The sequence below is a fragment of the Uranotaenia lowii genome, chromosome 3, assembly GCF_029784155.1.
Source record: "Uranotaenia lowii strain MFRU-FL chromosome 3, ASM2978415v1, whole genome shotgun sequence".
Taxonomy (NCBI): Eukaryota; Metazoa; Arthropoda; class Insecta; order Diptera; family Culicidae; genus Uranotaenia; species Uranotaenia lowii.
This window is the reverse complement of record NC_073693.1, coordinates 341,744,875-341,764,282: the sequence shown is the minus strand read 5'-3', so window position 1 is coordinate 341,764,282 and position 19,408 is coordinate 341,744,875. Positions and strand designations below refer to the sequence as shown.

General features: G+C 34.0%; 1 protein-coding gene across 2 annotated transcripts; it reads right to left on the bottom strand.

Annotated features, from left to right (window-relative positions):
* Positions 1 to 4,321: 4,321 nt before the first annotated feature.
* Positions 4,322 to 14,730, bottom strand: LOC129755912 (uncharacterized). Of its 2 annotated transcripts, none has more exons than XM_055752616.1 (3): positions 14,396 to 14,730; positions 13,920 to 14,319; positions 4,322 to 4,934 (listed from the first exon to the last, which is right to left on the bottom strand). In XM_055752616.1, exons 2-3 carry the CDS (start codon positions 14,110 to 14,112, stop codon positions 4,627 to 4,629), a joined length of 501 nt encoding a protein of 166 aa, XP_055608591.1. In that variant the 5' UTR covers positions 14,113 to 14,319; positions 14,396 to 14,730; the 3' UTR covers positions 4,322 to 4,626. The 2 variants fall into 2 exon arrangements, with proteins under 2 accessions (XP_055608591.1, XP_055608592.1); XM_055752617.1 differs by having other exon boundaries at positions 14,400 to 14,730.
* Positions 14,731 to 19,408: the final 4,678 nt, after the last annotated feature.

Genomic DNA, 19,408 nt, shown 5'->3' with positions numbered 1-19,408 from the left:
TTTTGTCATTTTTGTCATTTTTGTCATTTTTGTCATTTTTGTCATTTTTGTCATTTTTGTCATTTTTGTCATTTTTGTCATTTTTGTCATTTTTGTCATTTTTGTCATTTTTGTCATTTTTGTCATTTTTGTCATTTTTGTCATTTTTGTCATTTTTGTCATTTTTGTCATTTTTGTCATTTTTGTCATTTTTGTCATTTTTGTCATTTTTGTCATTTTTGTCATTTTTGTCATTTTTGTCATTTTTGTCATTTTTGTCATTTTTGTCATTTTTGTCATTTTTGTCATTTTTGTCATTTTTGTCATTTTTGTCTTTTTTGTCATTTTTGTCATTTTTGTCATTTTTGTCATTTTTGTCATTTTTGTCATTTTTGTCATTTTTGTCATTTTTGTCATTTTTGTCATTTTTGTAACTTTTGTCATTTTTGTAACTTTTAAAATTTTGTAATTTTTAAAATTTTGTAATTTTTGTCATTTTTCTAATTTTTGTATTTTTTGTAATTTTTGTCATTTTAGTAATTTTTGTAACATTTGTATTTTTTGTCATTTTTGTCATTTTTGTCATTTTTGTCATTTTTGTCATTTTTGTCTTTTTTGTCATTTTTGTCATTTTTGTCATTTTTGTCATTTTTGTCATTTTTGTCATTTTTGTCATTTTTGTCATTTTTGTCATTTTTATAATTCTTGTCATTTTTGTCATTTTTGTCATTTTTGTCATTTTTGTCATTTTTGTCATTTTTGTCATTTTTGTCATTTTTGTCATTTTTGTCATTTTTGTCATTTTTGTCATTTTTGTCATTTTTGTCATTTTTGTCATTTTTGTCATTTTTGTCATTTTTGTCATTTTTGTCATTTTTGTCATTTTTGTCATTTTTGTCATTTTTGTCATTTTTGTCATTTTTGTCATTTTTGTCATTTTTGTCATTTTTGTCATTTTTGTCATTTTTGTCATTTTTGTCATTTTTGTCATTTTTGTCATTTTTGTCATTTTTGTCATTTTTGTCATTTTTGTCATTTTTGTCATTTTTGTCATTTTTGTCATTTTTGTCATTTTTGTCATTTTTGTCATTTTTGTCATTTTTGTCATTTTTGTCATTTTTGTCATTTTTGTCATTTTTGTCATTTTTGTCATTTTTGTCATTTTTGTCATTTTTGTCATTTTTGTCATTTTTGTCATTTTTGTCATTTTTGTCATTTTTGTCATTTTTGTCATTTTTGTCATTTTTGTCATTTTTGTCATTTTTGTCATTTTTGTCATTTTTGTCATTTTGTCATTTTTGTCATTTTTGTCATTTTTGTCATTTTTGTCATTTTTGTCATTTTTGTCATTTTTGTCATTTTTGTCATTTTTTTCATTTTTGTCATTTTTGTCATTTTTGTCATTTTTGTCATTTTTGTCATTTTTGTCATTTTTGTCATTTTTGTCATTTTTGTCATTTTTGTCATTTTTGTCATTTTTGTCATTTTTGTCATTTTTGTCATTTTTGTCATTTTTGTCATTTTTGTCATTTTTGTCATTTTTTGTCATTTTTGTCATTTTTGTCATTTTTGTCATTTTTGTCATTTTTGTCATTTTTGTCATTTTTGTCATTTTTGTCATTTTTGTCATTTTTGTCATTTTTGTCATTTTTGTCATTTTTGTCATTTTTGTCATTTTTGTCATTTTTGTCATTTTTGTAACTTTTAAAATTTTGTAATTTTTAAAATTTTGTAATTTTTGTCATTTTTCTAATTTTTGTATTTTTTGTAATTTTTGTCATTTTAGTAATTTTTGTAACATTTGTATTTTTTGTCATTTTTGTCATTTTTGTCATTTTTGTCATTTTTGTAACTTTTAAAATTTTGTTATTTTTAAAATTTTGTAATTTTTGTCATTTTTCTAATTTTTGTATTTTTTGTAATTTTTGTCATTTTAGCAATTTTTGTAACATTTGTATTTTTTGTCATTTTTGTCATTTTTGTCATTTTTGTCATTTTTGCCATTTTTGTCATTTCTGTCATTTCTTTCCTCCTTGTAATTTTTGTCATTTTTGTCATTTTAGTGATGTTTGTAACATTTGTATTTTTTGTCATTTTTGTCTTTTTTGTCATTTTTGTCATTTTTATAATTCTTGTCATTTTTGTCATTTTTGTAATTTTTGTCATTTTTGTCATTTTTGTCATTTTTGTCATTTTTGTCATTTTTGTCATTTTTGTCATTTTTGTCATTTCTGTCATTTTTGTCATTTTTGTCATTTTTGTCATTTTTGTCATTTTTGTCATTTTTGTCATTTTTGTCATTTTTGTCATTTTTGTCATTTTTGTCATTTTTGTCATTTTTGTCATTTTTGTCATTTTTGTCATTTTTGTCATTTTTGTCATTTTTGTCACTTTGTCTTTTTTGTCATTTTTGTCATTTTTGTCATTTTTGTCATTTTTGTCATTTTTGTCATTTTTGTCATTTTTGTAACTTTTAAAATTTTGTAATTTTTAAAATTTTGTAATTTTTGTCATTTTTCTAATTTTTGTATTTTTTGTAATTTTTGTCATTTTAGTAATTTTTGTAATTTTTGTATTTTTTGTCATTTTTGTCATTTTTGTCATTTTTGTCATTTTTGTCATTTTTGTCATTTTTGTCATTTTTGTCATTTTTGTCATTTTTGTCATTTTTGTCATTTTTGTCATTTTTGTCATTTTTATAATTCTTGTCATTTTTGTCATTTTTGTCATTTTTGTCATTTTTGTCATTTTTGTCATTTTTGTCATTTTTGTCATTTTTGTCATTTTTGTCATTTTTGTCATTTTTGTCATTTTTGTCATTTTTGTCATTTTTGTCATTTTTGTCATTTTTGTCATTTTTGTCATTTTTGTCATTTTTGTCATTTTTGTCATTTTTGTCATTTTTGTCATTTTTGTCATTTTTGTCATTTTTGTCATTTTTGTCATTTTTGTCATTTTTGTCATTTTTGTCATTTTTGTCATTTTTGTCATTTTTGTCATTTTTGTCATTTTTGTCATTTTTGTCATTTTTGTCATTTTTGTCATTTTTGTCATTTTTGTCATTTTTGTCATTTTTGTCATTTTTGTCATTTTTGTCATTTTTGTCATTTTTGTCATTTTTGTCATTTTTGTCATTTTTGTCATTTTTGTCATTTTTGTCATTTTTGTCATTTTTGTAACTTTTAAAATTTTGTTATTTTTAAAATTTTGTAATTTTTGTCATTTTTCTAATTTTTGTATTTTTTGTAATTTTTGTCATTTTAGTAATTTTTGTAACATTTGTATTTTTTGTCATTTTTGTCATTTTTGTCATTTTTGTCATTTTTGTCATTTTTGTCATTTTTGTCATTTTTGTCATTTTTGTCATTTTTGTCATTTTTGTAATTTTTGTAATTTTTGTAATTTTTGTCATTTTTGTAATTTTTGTTATTTTTGTAATTTTTCGTAATTTTTGTATTTTTTGTCATTTTTGTAATTTTCGTCATTTTTTTAATTTTTGTAATTTTTGTATTTTTTTTTTATTATTTATTAACGTTGTTCAGAAGATTTTTTACGAAAGTACCATTAGCTTCACCGGCACAACAAAGTGTTACATCTGTGTATGAGGCAATGCCCTTCCTATGAAAAACGATTTCTGAACACAGCCGTTGGTGTAATTTTCAAGTGCATTCCATGAATATTTATGGTTTGTAAATAGAACACCTCGCCAGCTCATTTCAACCTGAACGAGTTCACCAAGATTATCCCATATATTCATGGATACAAACCATTCGTTGAAATGGTGTTGAGTCACTCTCTGGAGCCACTGTTGCGAAGTGATACAATTTAAAACTATTTTTCCTCAATCTTCCAAACCAAATGTAACAATTTTGTAATTAAAATTGTGAGGACCTAGATCAAAACATTTTCCCCTTCATTTATCAGACCCATCACCTGCTTAAGGTGGCAAACGAACTGGTAGAAGGGAAAACAAACCTCAAGCCAAACACTTTCCTTGTCGACACAGACCGGGCGGATTAGCACTGAGATTAAGCCAAACCAAACATTCATGTTCGGCAACGCGGTGAAATGAAGGTGTCGAAGCCGTTTCACACTCACTTTGTAAGGGGTTTGGTTTGTTTGTTTATGTTCCTCGGCGAGCGGATGAGTGCGGATGATTTGCAAATTGACTACATGATAGATTCCTACAAAGTATTTCAGCGATAGTCATAACATGCTTAACCGGACGCGAGATTTCACACCACAAGATGAATGTCGTTTCCGTTTGGGTTGTTATTTTTTGTTGTGGGAGAAAATTTAAGATTCTCATTAATCAAAGATAAACACTAGGAAAACTTGCTGTTAATTATTTAATTCAAACAGAGGATTCTTAACAATATTATAAGTAAGTAGGTAATTAATAAGTAAAACTGTTTTTCTATCACATGTGTTGTATGTTACTCGAATCGAATGTATTTTGTTTTTTTAAACCTTTCTCTGAAATCGTTGTCCATGACACTCTGTCGATCAGTCGACTAGACTAACTTATTGGCGAAATTGCATTAAATTCTAATTTTCTTTTAGCATGAATTTTGCTAAAATTCTATGGTCTTCGATAGTTTCTCACAAATGAAACTTAAACAAGCATAAAAAACCAATCAACACTAATCATCCCTTATCGTCATTGGTTTTCGATTTCACGTCCCATGGGTAGAGTTTCCGTTTAACTAGCGACAGAATATAGTCCTCTTCCATATTTCCAATGATGCTGGACCCCGAAGGAGAAGAAGAAGAAGACGATGTGACCATGGACAGTTTGGCTCGGGCGTCGATCGAAGATCGTCGGTGTGGCGATACCCGGTCAAATGCGATCTCGTAGTCGGAACCGTGCAGCACAAATCCGCCCTCGGTCGGCTCGATGCGGTTCGCCTTCTCGAGGTTGCGCACCTGTGATAGCGATTTGATTTTGTCGATGTCTGCGAAAGAGAGATGAGATTTGATTGAGAGATTTGTTGAGACAAAACTTCCGGAAATGCAAAAACAGCTTTTATTATTGAAAATCAGTATGACAAACTTGAAGTATGCGGAGAATTATCAGATTTTTCCAATTTTAAATCATACTACATTTTGAAAATGAACAATTTACGTGAACAATCCGAAAAATATAGTCCAATAGAGATTCGAGTTCCGTAGCCTATGGAGTTATAATAAGACTAAGAGCCATTTTTACGGCAGTTTTGTACTGAGGAACAATAACTCAAGTACACATCTGCTTATATCAAGAGTGGCTCCAGAGAGCTTTCACAATAACTTGTGCTTATTAATTTACTTTCACGATCTAAGTTGGAGGTTTTTTCGTTATTCCGGTTCTTCAAATTTCTAAAAAAAAATCGAAGATTTGAACAAAATAACTTGTTTTTTTCCAAATAGAACCCGATTTGCCAAAGCCATTCATAATCAAAATTTTATTTTCGATTTTCCAGATTGCATTTTCATGTATTCGACACTTTTGGTGTTCAGATGAAGTTTTCGTTGTTTGTCGTATCCCTCCTTGCACAGTGGTCCAAAAATTAAATTTAGCGGGAAACAATTGTCTGCGTCTTTCCCTTAAGTTTGATGCATTTGATGTCTTAGACAAACTTTTTTAACAACTAAAGGCGGCCATTTAAAATGAAATAATTTCAGGATGGTTCATAAAGTTTCTGAGATATGAAAAGATACAGGCCTACATAGTTCTGCAATAAGGAGTGTATCGGAAATAAGTTATAAACACATTTTTTTTTTTCATTGTATTATTTTTATTGATGATTCAAACAAAGAAACAGTTCGGAAGTGTTTTAAAAAGCTTATTCTTGCAGTTTATAAAAAAAAATACAAGTAAAAAGTAATTATTGGTAATGGAATTTCGACTTCACGCGTTTCATTGGGTTTTGAACAGCTAATTGATCACAATTCTTGGCCGCAGCATTCCAATTTTTCTTGAAAACCGCCATGGTCCTGTTGGCCTTACCATCCTTCTTGAAAACTCTCTTGACGATAGCCCAATATCGTTCTATGAGGCGAAGCTGGGGCAGTTTGGTGGGTTAATATCTTTCTCAACGATATCTACATCGTTATCCTCAAACCATCTAGGAGTGGATTTAGCGTAGTGGGCTAACGCCAAATCCGGCCAGAACAATGGTGGAGTCGTATGTTTCTTATATAGTGGCAGCAACCATTTCTGCAAACACTCTTTTTGGTAGATATCGGCATTTATTGTTCCTTTTGTAAAGAAACTCCCCGACTTCAATCCGCAGGAGCAGATTGCCTGCCACACAAGCACTTTCTGGCCAAATTTTTTCACCTCAATCGACTTTTCGTACTCACTCACATCCTCCCCAATAGCTACAGTGTAGAATTGTGGTCCCGGAAGAGTACTGGAATCTTCTTTTACATAAGATTCATCGTCCATGAGAATTCATGCATCTGGCTTCTGCAAAATCCGATGGTACAGCTTCCGTGCTCTGGTTTTGGCTCGTAATATTTGAAAACATCAAACATCGATCTCTTGAAATAAAAGTTTTATGGCAATTTGTTTTCCTAAGGTTAGGGCGGTCCTACGAAAACCAGTTTTTTCGTTATTATAAGGGTGGTCACAACTTTTCATTTTGAAATTCCCGGTTTTCTCGGTCAAAAATTCAAGGTTTTCCAGACTTTGATTGTCCATTTTCGTCGGCATATTGCAAAATATTCAACTTATGTCATCGATTTTGTTTTTTCATAAAACTCGAATAATTGAACAACTAAACGAACTCGATTCTGTTTTAAAGTTGTCACATTTATATAAATGATAGAAAACACATCCTACACAAAATCGTTAAGGGATTTTAAATCATGTTTACAAAAAAATTATAAATGGTGTGTTAAATAGGGCTTTTCAATCTATCATTCGTCATGTGACATTCTATAATTTTATGATATGTTACAGATACCAAATGTGTTACAACAGCTCACAAAATCCACATCCCTTTGAATTTAAAATAGATCTGAGGGTGTCACAACCGTCCGGAGTGAAGCACCTTTCACTAATAGCCACCTTGCCACTTGCCGTCACTTAGAATTTGAATCACGAAATGTGATCAAAGTAACCACAGGTCTTTTCAAACGAAAAATCAGAAGCAGAGCAAGTGTGCTAGTGAATTGTGTGCCGAGGTAAAATTGTAAATCGTTTAAAGAAATATTTTAACCAAATCCTAATTTTCCTAATTTAGTGAGTTAGTTTAGTTAGCTTCAAGCAGTTGTGAGTGGTAGGAACATTTGTTACCATAACTATTATATGTACTACCAATCAGGTAAATTCATGCAATGGCATCTAGATAAATTATAACCTAACCTAAAATAACCTCCCCAGCTCACGTGCTGCGAAAGCATACAGCAGTACACGTGCTAACAAAGTTGCGAGCACAGATTAGGCAGAAGGAAACTAAACGTAAGTCACCCACTTTACTATACTAAATTATAAACAAAACGTATTTATCTAAATGAAATCCTAAACAATGTGGCAGTTAATGTAGGAGCTTTTCTTTGCACTTCTATCATTTAAGGAATTTATTAACGCCACCGAATAAAACAAGATATTGTCAAATAAAGGTCGTTTTAACAAATCGGAAAATTCTATTCCTCTGTCTGTCGCTCACGCAACAGAGGGCGTTCAATCATGTGACTCCCTTTTCACAGTAAATTCAATAAAAATATTGTTTTCAGACGTTTTACAGTCAGTAATAAATGCATCTTCAATTTAAATATAAATTTTTGCAAAGGATTGTTTATAATTGTCCATGTTTTTTTCAAAAAACAGGGCAGTTATAAACACTTGTTTTAAAGCATTATTTGATTATCTCTATTTATCTTTAATGTTTGAATACCAATAACCGTCAAGATCTTGCTAAAGAAAAAAACTTTTTGCAACTTGGTGTTGTAATGAATAAATTATTAGAAACCATTGTTTTTGCATCTTGAATTCTGACTTCAAAAGTTTAAAAAAATATATGGACAACAAGTTACAGAGTCTTTATTTAACAGTTATAAGGATTATTTAACAGCATATCGAAGTTTGAGATATAGACAAAATTCAATTCAGATTCACACATTGATTTTTTTTATTTAAAACCAAGGAATTTCAGTTTGGAAATGAATATTAAAAAAATTGTAAGAAGGAATTCAAATTATGATATCTAAATTTATTACAATAAAATCTGAAGTACCGTAAATCAATAAAAATAGAAACAATTATTTTTGATTTTCATAGCGTAGTAAAACTCTAATTTAAAAATTTGCACTTAAAATTTAAAAAAACATTCATTTTACAACGGGATTGCGTACTCATAACACTCGCCAGTCAGATTTTCTACAACGAAGCCGATCCATGACATCCTTAGGTAAAAAAGAATCACGTTTATTGGTCCAACTAAGTACAACGCCTTGCCTAAGAGCATGTTCACTGGTGTTGGGAAAAAGTGGAAGAAATTTTGACATTTTGAAAATTTCACCATGCAAACATGTTTTTAAGATCTTTGGGTGTTGTATGTTTTATACAGCACTCTTTCTCTTTCAGCCGTATGTGATAGAAATATTGCTACTTTTGCATCACAGCATGCGACAATACAACACGTGTTGTTAAAAAACTTGAAGGCCACAGATCTTTAAAAATGTTTTTGCATGGCAAAATTTTCAAAATGTGCAAAAAGTGTCAAAATTTCTACCACTTTTTCCCAACACCACTGAACTTGCTGGGCTTATGATATAGCTCACTGGCAAGTTGGTTGCTTCCTGAGCCGATGTCCGTGAGTTCGAGCCCAAGAGTAAACATCGAACACAGTTGTACCGAATAAGTTTTTCAATAACTGTCCGCCAACTGCAACGTTGATATAAAGTCGCGAATGCCATAAAGATGGTAAAACGACTATAATCGAAACAAACAAATTGAACTTGCTCTAATGAAATAAAAACCGTTTCACGTTCAAAATCAAAGTAATACAGCTAATAAAGAATAATTGAATCGTTAAAAACAGTCGATCAGTCGCCATAAAGATGGTAAAACGACTGAAATCGAAACAAAAAAAAATTCTCAACGGTTTCATATTTCATTAAGTAGAGGGTAAGCTTAAGTAAACTATGTTATGCAGAAAAATGTTGTTTTGATTACAGTGGAAAAAGTAACAGTTAATTTTCAACATATATTTTTATTTTGAGTCAGTTTCTTGGGCTAAAATTATGAAAATGAACTGTTTTAATAATTTTAATAATAATAATAATAGAGTTTTTTTTTGAATTATTTGTTTGGAAACAATCCTTGTATCAGGAAATAAAATCTTATAAACTTCTTTAAACACATGCTAAGCTAAGCTTGCTAAGCTAAGACTAACTTTAAGGATATACAAAAAAAAAACAAGTTGAACAGTGGACAAATAAGGTTTTAAAAATCAAAGAGACTCAACAGTGTACAAATTTTTTTTAGAAACTGCAAGCTAAGTTATAAAATGCAGATTACAATAAAAACATGATATGTACAGGTTTTCAGATTTTCTGATTGTGCCGTCCTGAATCCGAATCATTAATCAGATTTTGTGAAATCTGTTTCTGATGATATTGGGTTTTGAAATTTAAAAATTACTAAGTTTTGAGTAAAATAAATTTTTGATAACTAATAGACCGGCAACCCTACATAAAAAACAAAATCTGATTATCCTCCATTTGATAGAGAACTATAATATTACCTAGCTATTCTATATTCAAAGAAACAATACTTGAAAAAAATCCTCAAGTTTTAGAAAAGCAATAGAAAAAATGTAACTTATTTTGATTGCAAAAAAAATTCCCAAAACATCCTTAAATTTTCATTTTTTACCAGACTGTGAGAAATAAACTTAAAGGACGCCTCAGTTTTCTCAGAAATTTCAACTACTCGCGGCCTTCGTAAAAGTTGATCATTGATTCGAAACCTTCGATTTGAGTATCTCAGAAATGTTCTAAAATGTTGCTAAAATTTTCTTAAGTTAACCCTTGAATCTAAAAAACTAGAGCAAGCAGAAAAAAAACCAAACTGCATATTTTGATATGTCGTCCTCAAATTAGTCAAATCTCTCAACCCCTCAGGCAAACGAGAGAATGTAAATTTGGTCGATTTGTGTTATCGAAAAGAAATAAACTAAAAATAATCAATATTCTTGCAATAGTTTTGATATTTTGATTGTCACCATGGGTCTTTTTTAACACTCAAATTCAAGATTTTTTTTTTTTCTTAAATGCCTAACTCAAATCACAAATATGTATAAAAGTGCCATGCAATATTGAATCATTTTTTAAATTTTTTAAGAATTTACATAGTGTCTTCTATCGACATAAGCACACCCTCATGGAAAAGGGAAAATTTTCACTGGTATTTTCTAAATTTTATTTCATTTTTCGTCACGGATCAGGTTAGAAATTAGTTCATTCGAAATTTTCGCAAATTTCTAATGGAATCTTAATATATTCAAGCATTAAAAATTATAATTTGTATTTTTCCGGATCAATTATGACCAGTGGTCGAAAATAATAATTTTCCAAACAGTGCGTTTGATAGAAGATGGTTTCTTTTAAAACGAAGCAAATTATCAGTTATTATTATTAAGCTAAAGAAACACCGTGTCGTGCATGAAGATGAATGTCTTGTGTTTAACTCCTAAATTAAACACCATCACTGGAAAATTATATTATAAACATTATTCGTCATTTCCATATTTGCTGGTTTTTATATCGTTGTTTTTTTTTTAATTATTGTAATGATGTGCAAAACTTGAACTAATTTTGAGAGACTTTTTGAATTTTTCATCTCATTTTTCGAAGCCGTTTTGAACTCTAGGTTCCGGTAAAATTAGTGAGTTTTTTTTTCAATTTAAGGGTGATTGAAGAAAATTCAGAGAGTTTATAAATTTCCAAACTTCTTGTTAAACATTTTTGGAACTGTTGAATTCTGACTTGGAAATTGAATTTTGAACTTGGAACTAAAACTGAATTTCGGTTTCTTTTTGTTAATTTTCCTGGTTTTGGGTCTGAATTCTCGGTTTTCTCGGTGCGATTTTCAATTCCCGTTTTTCCCGGTTTTCCCGGTTTTGTGGCTACCCTGTTATATCTTTTCAGGGTGATATTTTATCGAAAATATTTATTCTGCAAGATTATAGATAATCATCATGCACATCGTTTGTAGAAAACGTATTACCAAAAGTTTTTTTATGTTTTGAAGTTATTAGGAACTTTGTGTTCGAAAATGACTCTCTTAGAGCTACGATAACTCCAAATGGAGGAAGTCGAAAATCGTTGATTGCGTTTGAAAGTTCCGTTTGAATATTACAGTCCTTACTATATTGAAAAACTGGAGTTTTTTTTGTGTAATGCGTTTAATCGTTGTTTAAAGTTTGGTAAAAATCGCCAAAATCTGTAGAAAAATAGATAGCATTTGTTACTGTTTTCTTCAAAAACTCAGAAACTACCAAGGTGTGTATATATTCAGGAGGTGTTACCGAATATCGAATTCCCGATTCAGCCATTTTGGCTATGTAGGCTATGCAACTATGCGGAACTCATGAAGTTTGTTTACCAACAAACCACTGAAAAGCTGAGCAAAAAATAAACAAACTCATTGAGAGCCCCGCTCACTCCTCGCCTACTTACTGTGAAAGTCGGAGAACCTAGTGTATCAAAAGACCTTGGAAACTACTAGACCGATTGATGTAAAATTTTTCATGAAGTATTTTTTCGAGTAAACAATTGTTCCAGTGAAAGCGCCGATGTGGTCTAGCCGATAGGCTGGCGCGAGTCTGGCTTTGGCATGCTAGGCGTACTGGGTTCGATTCCCGATATCGGCAAGAAAACTTATGGGTTCTAATCCCATAAGTGGCCGATAGGTAAGATGTGTTTCCTCATACAACTGACTATATAAAAAGAATGTTCAATCAGTCGCCAGCTGGCCAGGTATACACACGGATGCCGGAATACCTGTAAGTAAACTAGCCCACCTGATTGACTCGTTCTTCCAAAATAAACTCACATCAACACAATACGTTTATCCATAACAGTTCATACGAAGTCATGGGGTCCGGGTATGGTGTACGGCGATGCATTGGAGATTTGTCGAACTTAATAATCTAAGAATGCATGTCAGCACATAAACTGCGGTGAATCCGTGCACCCATGGTGGATAACAAACATACATACATACAACATACATAAAACATTGTTCCAGTGAAGTTTTGAATTCTTCCCATCTAAGGGAGGAAGGGCTCTTATATACATAATAATCCTAAAATACGATAAATATTTTTTTCGACGTGAACTGTTCAAGTTAATCATTTTACAATGTTTTCTGCCTAATTACATTTCCAACAACAAACGAAAAATTAGAGCCAAAAATGGTTCGTGTGACAACACTTTTTCGTAGAATCAGAACGTATACCGATGCTAGTTCTACGAAAACCTGTCACGCGGCTACACTTTTTCTATCATTTAGAAAGCTCGTATGCTTCTACTTTTCACAAAAAAAACAAGTTGTACCGTTTTTTGAGGAATACGTTCCTCTTTGTTTAAAAAATGTAAAGTTGAGTATCGATCCTGTAAGTAGTGCCCACCGAAAAGTGTTGGTGAAAATTTCTTTGAATAAATCACTCAAGACTCCTCGCTCCTCCCCCACCATCTGTTCAAGTATTCTTTTCGTTGAATAACATTATATTCAACCGTTTAAACTCATCTTAAGTAAATTTTTTAATAAAATTTGCATTTTCCATAGATTTTTCTCTAGTGTGACTTTCTTGCGTAGAACTATCAACAAAAAGATAACCACCTTGTTGAAAATTTCGTACAAGTTCAGAACAAAGTATACTTGTTTGTGTTTTTATTCGAAAGTTAACACTAAAAGAGACCGGTTCCAACATAAAAGTGAAAAAGACCTAAAAGTCACATGGGACAATTTTGCTTGGAACGGCAGTAAAGAGCTTTTAAATATTTTACAATGCTACCAAAGTAATGACTTTTCTATATAACTGCATTGAAATTTCACGTTCACCTTACAATTTTCCGTTGTGGTGTTAAACAATAGTTCCAAATTTTCTGATTTTTCGTTAATTTCGTAGCTAACGTAACATGATCTTTTTTCATGAAATCTAGGCCTTTGGTACCATAGACATTAGATCAATTTAATGAATGAGCCTAATATTTTCATTCAATTGTGTACCTATAGGTCATGAAGCTTTTCCCGTAAAAAAATACTTGAGGTTCATCGAACCCCGGCGTCCCCTATAGAGCCAGACGGACGCAACCGGCACATCTCAACGTCAAGCGCGTTTCGCGCACATGTACTTGAGGTTTAGCGGATTTCGGCGAAGGCGCGCGCGCTCACTCGCTAGCTCATCCAATCCATTCGTACCCACTTAGGAGAACACCATATGTCTATAACCATGTGTATGGTATGCTCGCGGTGGTCAAGGCGTTTTGTCTCTGCTAAATCCAATCAGCCGGCAGGCAGAAGGTAAACACAAACAACAATTTCTCGACCGCCACCAGCCGACACGATCTTTGTTTGTTGAATATCTACTTTGTGTGGTGGATAAATCTGTGAATGAATCTGTTTGTTTTGAGCTTGAGAGTGCTTTTTAGAAATTACATAATCGCTTCTCGAAGAAAAACGTGTTGTAATTAGAACGAGCGTCTTAGAGAAGCGGAATCGGCTTGACTGGAGGAGCGCTGTGTAGTTAAGTAATTTAAGATGTTTGATCGCTAGCCGGCGGAGGTATAATTTAATTTTGCTACACACAACAAGCTAAATTGCATCGGAAATCGAACTGCGACGCCACAGGCTTTTTTATCTAATCTCGCTCGGGTTTTTGTACACAATTTTAGCACGGAGCAACCACTGCGATAAGAGAAAAAAAAAGTAAATCCCTTCTTACCTCTTATCACAAAGTACCAATGATTGGTGGTCCCGGTCGCGGTGAATCGATGCTGACCCCGCCGGACAAACTGCTCCCATTGGGCGTTTTTCTCGTTCTTGCGAATCGTTACCAGCACGAAAAAGAGCGCCACACACAGCACAAACAGCACGAAGGTCAGCAGGAACATCTTGTTGGTGGCGCTGATCACCATTTTTCTTATTGATGACCCCGACCTACAACGGCCCTAACCTACTAAATGCTGCACCACACAGTCACCGTCTCGAGAGGATGTCTCTTCTACGCTGTTCTGGTACTCATCATTCACTTCTAATCATAATCAATCGGCGCGACATATGGCAGCTAAGCTAACGATTCCCATCACGTCCTCACCACTCGAGCACGAATACGGATATCTTTCCTAAAAAAAAAACGATCAGATGAATATTCAAACTTCTCTAGAAGCTAAGTGAGACTGTAATACAAAATATTATTACCTACATCCACGAAATGTTCTAACGACTTATCTCCAATCGAACCTACTACACCGGGGATCGATGACGGAGTCAGACTTATCAGAGATGATTGTGACCACCAGCTCTGGGCAAAGCGCGCAGGTTCGTCCACTCACTGACTATCTGGTTGTGCCACGACGAAGTGCAGCAGCAGCAGAGCAGCTTGGCTTGAACAACTCGAGACTCGAGAGCAGCTCTTTTTGCTGGTGAGAAACTTTGATTCGATGCGGCCGCAAAGGTTGAAATAAACAACAAAAAGCCACATTACCTATGGCAGCATATCGATGGGGTAACAAACAACCAGCAACAGCTTGTAGAGTCAGCTCTGTTCAGCACGTTTGCAGGTCGTCGTTCGTTGGTGAGATTGAAACGTTTGGTGGTGTTCTCGCGAGAGTGTTGGCTTACTCGTGGTTTTTAGTAGTAAGCATGCTGGTTAGTTGTTAGTAAATATGGCAAATGGAACCGTGTGATACCAACACGATCACACCAGGATGTTTTGCACTCAAATCTACGGGTAATGCGGATTAATCACTAAAAGTGAGACGAAAAAGTATTTTTTTTTTTTAATTTACTTACCGTTCTTATCCGGAACATTCAGACGAGACTTCTCAACAAAAGAAATTCTTTCTGGATGACAGACAGGTGACCGCCAGAAAGCTCGTCCCGACTTCCTTTACGAAATTTGTCACAATTTCACCCATCTAGCAATTCCACCATTTGGCGCACGATTTTATCGATAAAATATGAGAATTCCAGCCCTGCATTTAAACGCTCTATGAGCTCTATGAACATAATATACAAACATTATCATTGGCATCTTTAACTATGCCAAATTTTTGAGGGCGACCAAAATCAAAACTTCTAGCATTTATGTTGGAATAGTAAGCATTGACTTATAAAGTTCTTAATAAACTCATTCTGTCATCAACCCAACCAGTCTATTATCTCAGGTTGTGGACCCAGCAAGCTACATAGTAACGGTTGGTTGCTTAGCAGAATAAATAAGTTGAAAATTTTCTCAAGAAAAAGGAAAATTCGAGAAACATCAAGACCGGAAGCACTTCTGTGGCTCTTTCCATACGGGAAATTCTACGAGGTTCGGAGAACTAAAGCATGGATCCCGATGAATCTGGACGTACTGTTTATTATACCATTGCGCTACTAGTTATTGGATCTGGAATGTTTTGACGATACTTTGTTCGGAAATGTTTTCTCTATCAGTGCTGAAAATTTCATTGCGATTCGTTTTGTTCCAAAAAAGTTACACGTGATGAAAGCCGCGAGACGAAAATAAAATTTGGACACCCACGTCAAAAACCCGACGTGGTTGGGTTCAAAAATCGCGAAATCGTTGAAAATTGTCAAATCAACCGTATGCAGCGTTCTCAAACGTTTCCGTGTGATGCAAACTATCGATCGGCAGGTTCATACCAAGCGTCATAGTGAAATTAAGCATCGGAAACTGCATTTGAAGGTGTTGAGAACGATCAAAGCAAACACAGGGTAGTCGGACAATGAAATTGCCAAGAAATTCAATGCCGACCGGTGCACCGTCAGAAGGATTGCGCGAAGTAATACGATCCTATCGGGCCAGTAAGCAACCAAACCGGACATTGAAGCAGAATTTAGTAGCCAAAAGAAGTGCCCGGAAGTTATACAACAAGATTCCAACGAAGTACGACGGATGTATCCTCATGGATGACGAAACGTACGTGAAGATGGATTTTGGGCAGCTTCCTGGCCAACAATTTTATAAAGCCACTGCAGTGGTGCACTGCACTGGTCGGGGGATGTCCCCGGCAAGTTCGAATTCGTTTTTTCCGATAAGTTCGCAAGGAAGGGTTTGATCTGGCAAGGTATTTGCAGCTGCGGACGAAAAACCCCGGTTTTTGTGAAAAACAAGAACATGAACTCCGAAATGTACAAGGTGGAGTGTCTGAAAAACATTTTTTTCCGTACATTAGATCTCACAAAGGACCAGTAAAGTTTCGCCAGTACTCGACGAAAAGTTCGAAAATTCATCAAAGCACTATCGGAATATTTTTTTTATTTTTTTTCTTTTAAAGTGCAATAAAAACCCTACATTTTAAGTACAAAACATTTTTATTTCGATTACATAGCTCCGAGATAGACCCGTTTTAAGGCGTCCAGATTCATCGTGAGCATGGATTTACAGTCCTTGAGCTTTCGCAACCAAGATGGTCCTTATTAAGGAAAGGAACTGATGCGTAGTGAAAGCGAGGTGGAGAAACGATGAAGATCCGGCGGTGAGCGACGAGGTTTCCGAGCAAGCATTGGCCACGATATGTCTAAGCATCGAAGTATCTACGGATTGGTCAGAGATGCGAAGACGGCGAAGGAAGCATGGGTCAATCTTTGAAGCCCGTACGAGGGCGATGGCTCAACCAGAAAAATCGGACTTTTGCGAAAGCTAACGGCAATCCGATTGGTTGGCGCGGAGCGGGAAGAAGAGATGATTTGCAAATCGACGCAGAAATATGTCAACGCGCTTTTTACCACAAGTCATCAATTGGCCGAGGTTGGGTTTAAAATCGGAGACACGTAGCTCGCAAGTTTGCGTTTATGGTACATGTTGGTCATCGGAAAACGTTGTTTTTTCAACTTTCAGAGTGACGTGACGAATTAACAAAATTGTATGAAGAGAAAAAGGAACATAGGAGTGCATACAACAAAACATCTAATCAAGAAAATTTGTTAAAAATGCTTAAAGCTAACGCTAGGTTCTACAGAGAAAAGAAAAAGCAAATGCAATTACAACTGAGCGCTATTACAACAAAAATAGATCCTAGGGATACAAAAGGAAACTGGAAGTTAGTAAGACGACTTAAATATAGCACTGAAAATCGAACCAAAAACAACTTTGTGATGACCTCAAAAGAATCAGCATCCTTATTCCTGGAACAAAATTTTGGAACGACTCAATCGACACCTCTCCCGATACTTACCAATACAGTTAGCCCTGCTGAAGAACTTCTCACTCTAGATTCTTGGAACAAAATTATAAATAAAAAGAAACGTTCTGCGCCAGGTACAGACAAAATAACATACGAAATGCTTCGAAACCTTAGTATCAGTGCCAAGTCACAGATAATAAGAGAGATCAACAATTTTTATAACACTGGAACCTTACCAGATTGTTATAAATCAATTAGAATAGTACCAATACTTAAACCAGGACGAGATCCTTCCGAAATAAAATCATACCGACCAATAGCATGTCTTTCCACGATAACGAAATCAGCAAACTCAGCAGTCCTAAAAAGAGTACAAGAACACTTAGAAGCTAAAAAGATATTACCAGCATTGTCGTTTGGTTTTAGACGGGGGAAATCCACAGAAGATTGTCTAGAGTACGTTACCAATACCGTCACGAAAGCTAAAAGAAGTAACGAAGTAAGCATTGCTATCTTTTTCGATTTTACCAATGCTTTTAGTCTAGTTAATGTGGACATACTGCTTGCTACAATGTCACAGATGGGTTTCGCAACAGATATCATCAATTGGATAGGAAACTTTCTGAGAAATAGGAAATTAGTAACACTGACAGAGCAAGGAGAAGTTACATCGGTCATTTCCAGTGGACTTCCTCAGGGGGATGTATTGTCCCCTACATTATTCAACGTTTATACTAAAATTCTACATGATGATATGAATTCGGAAGAAGTCGTTATGGTTCAATTTGCCGATGATTTTTCCCTTATAGTAAACGGGCAAAATTGGGAGCAGGCTAAGAACAGAGCACAGGAAGTAGTAGACAGGTTTGCCAGAAGCAGCGAGAGGCTCCAACTGAAACTGAATGGCTCTAAAACAAAAGCCATCCTATTCTCAACAGGAAATAGAGATCTAGGTTTGACCTTGCAAGGCAACCAGATTGAAACAGTACGACACCACAAGTACCTAGGTATCAACATAGATAGAAGGCTATCGTTTGGAACACACGTTCGAGAATTGACCCAGAAGGTGAGGGATAGGCAGAATATGTTAAAAATCATATCCAGTATCAGAAAAGGTGCAACACCGAGAGTCATGGTTCAATTCCATAAAGCCTTGTATGGCGGGTATCTATCCTACGGAAGTTCTATATACGGGAAAACAACGAAAACATACCAGGATAGACTGGAAATAACACAGAGACAATGTCAAAGGATAGCCACCGGTTGTTCGAAAACAACCCCCATTAACACTTTAGGGGCACTCGCCAATGAAGAGCCTCTGCATATAAAACGCTATCATTGGACGAAAAAAAGAATATCTGTTCATTTTGCCAAAAGAGATCAAATATTCGAACAGCTGACTCAAATAAACCTAACCGAATTAAAAGAAAAAAGATTTTATACGTTCTTGGAAAATGTCTACATTGAGAATGCTGATGAACTTTCAAATATATACGAATATGTACACAGAGCTTCAGCATTTTCTGTACAAGTCCGTTCTCAACTCGCAGGAATACCGATTATAAAGAAAAATATGCATCCAGACACCATGAGACAAATTACACTTAATGAAATCAACACCGAATACCTCTTGTGGAGGAAAGTATATACTGATGCCTCAAAAACGGAATCCGGATGTGGCATTGGGATCTACGAAGAAGAAACCAACCTTCAAGTTAGCATGAGAATCGAAAACGAAACTAGCATCATGGGTGCAGAACTTTTGGCTATAAAAGTAGCACTTGAAGAACTACTTAACTACGAGCAACAAAATACAGTCATCCTCACCGATTCACAAGCAGCATGCACATTGATACAAATACACCAGGATTCACTCCAATGGGACGCATTAACAGAAGAGATATGCAGGAATTTGGAAAAAACTAAATCCATAATACAATGGATACCAGGACACGTAGGTCTTCACGGAAATGAGAAAGCCGATCAGCTAGCTAAGCTGGGAGTTATTAGCAACGCAGTGCTGGTGAATAGATTGATGTTATGCGATGCTACCAGAAACTACAAGCGACAAAACCATGAA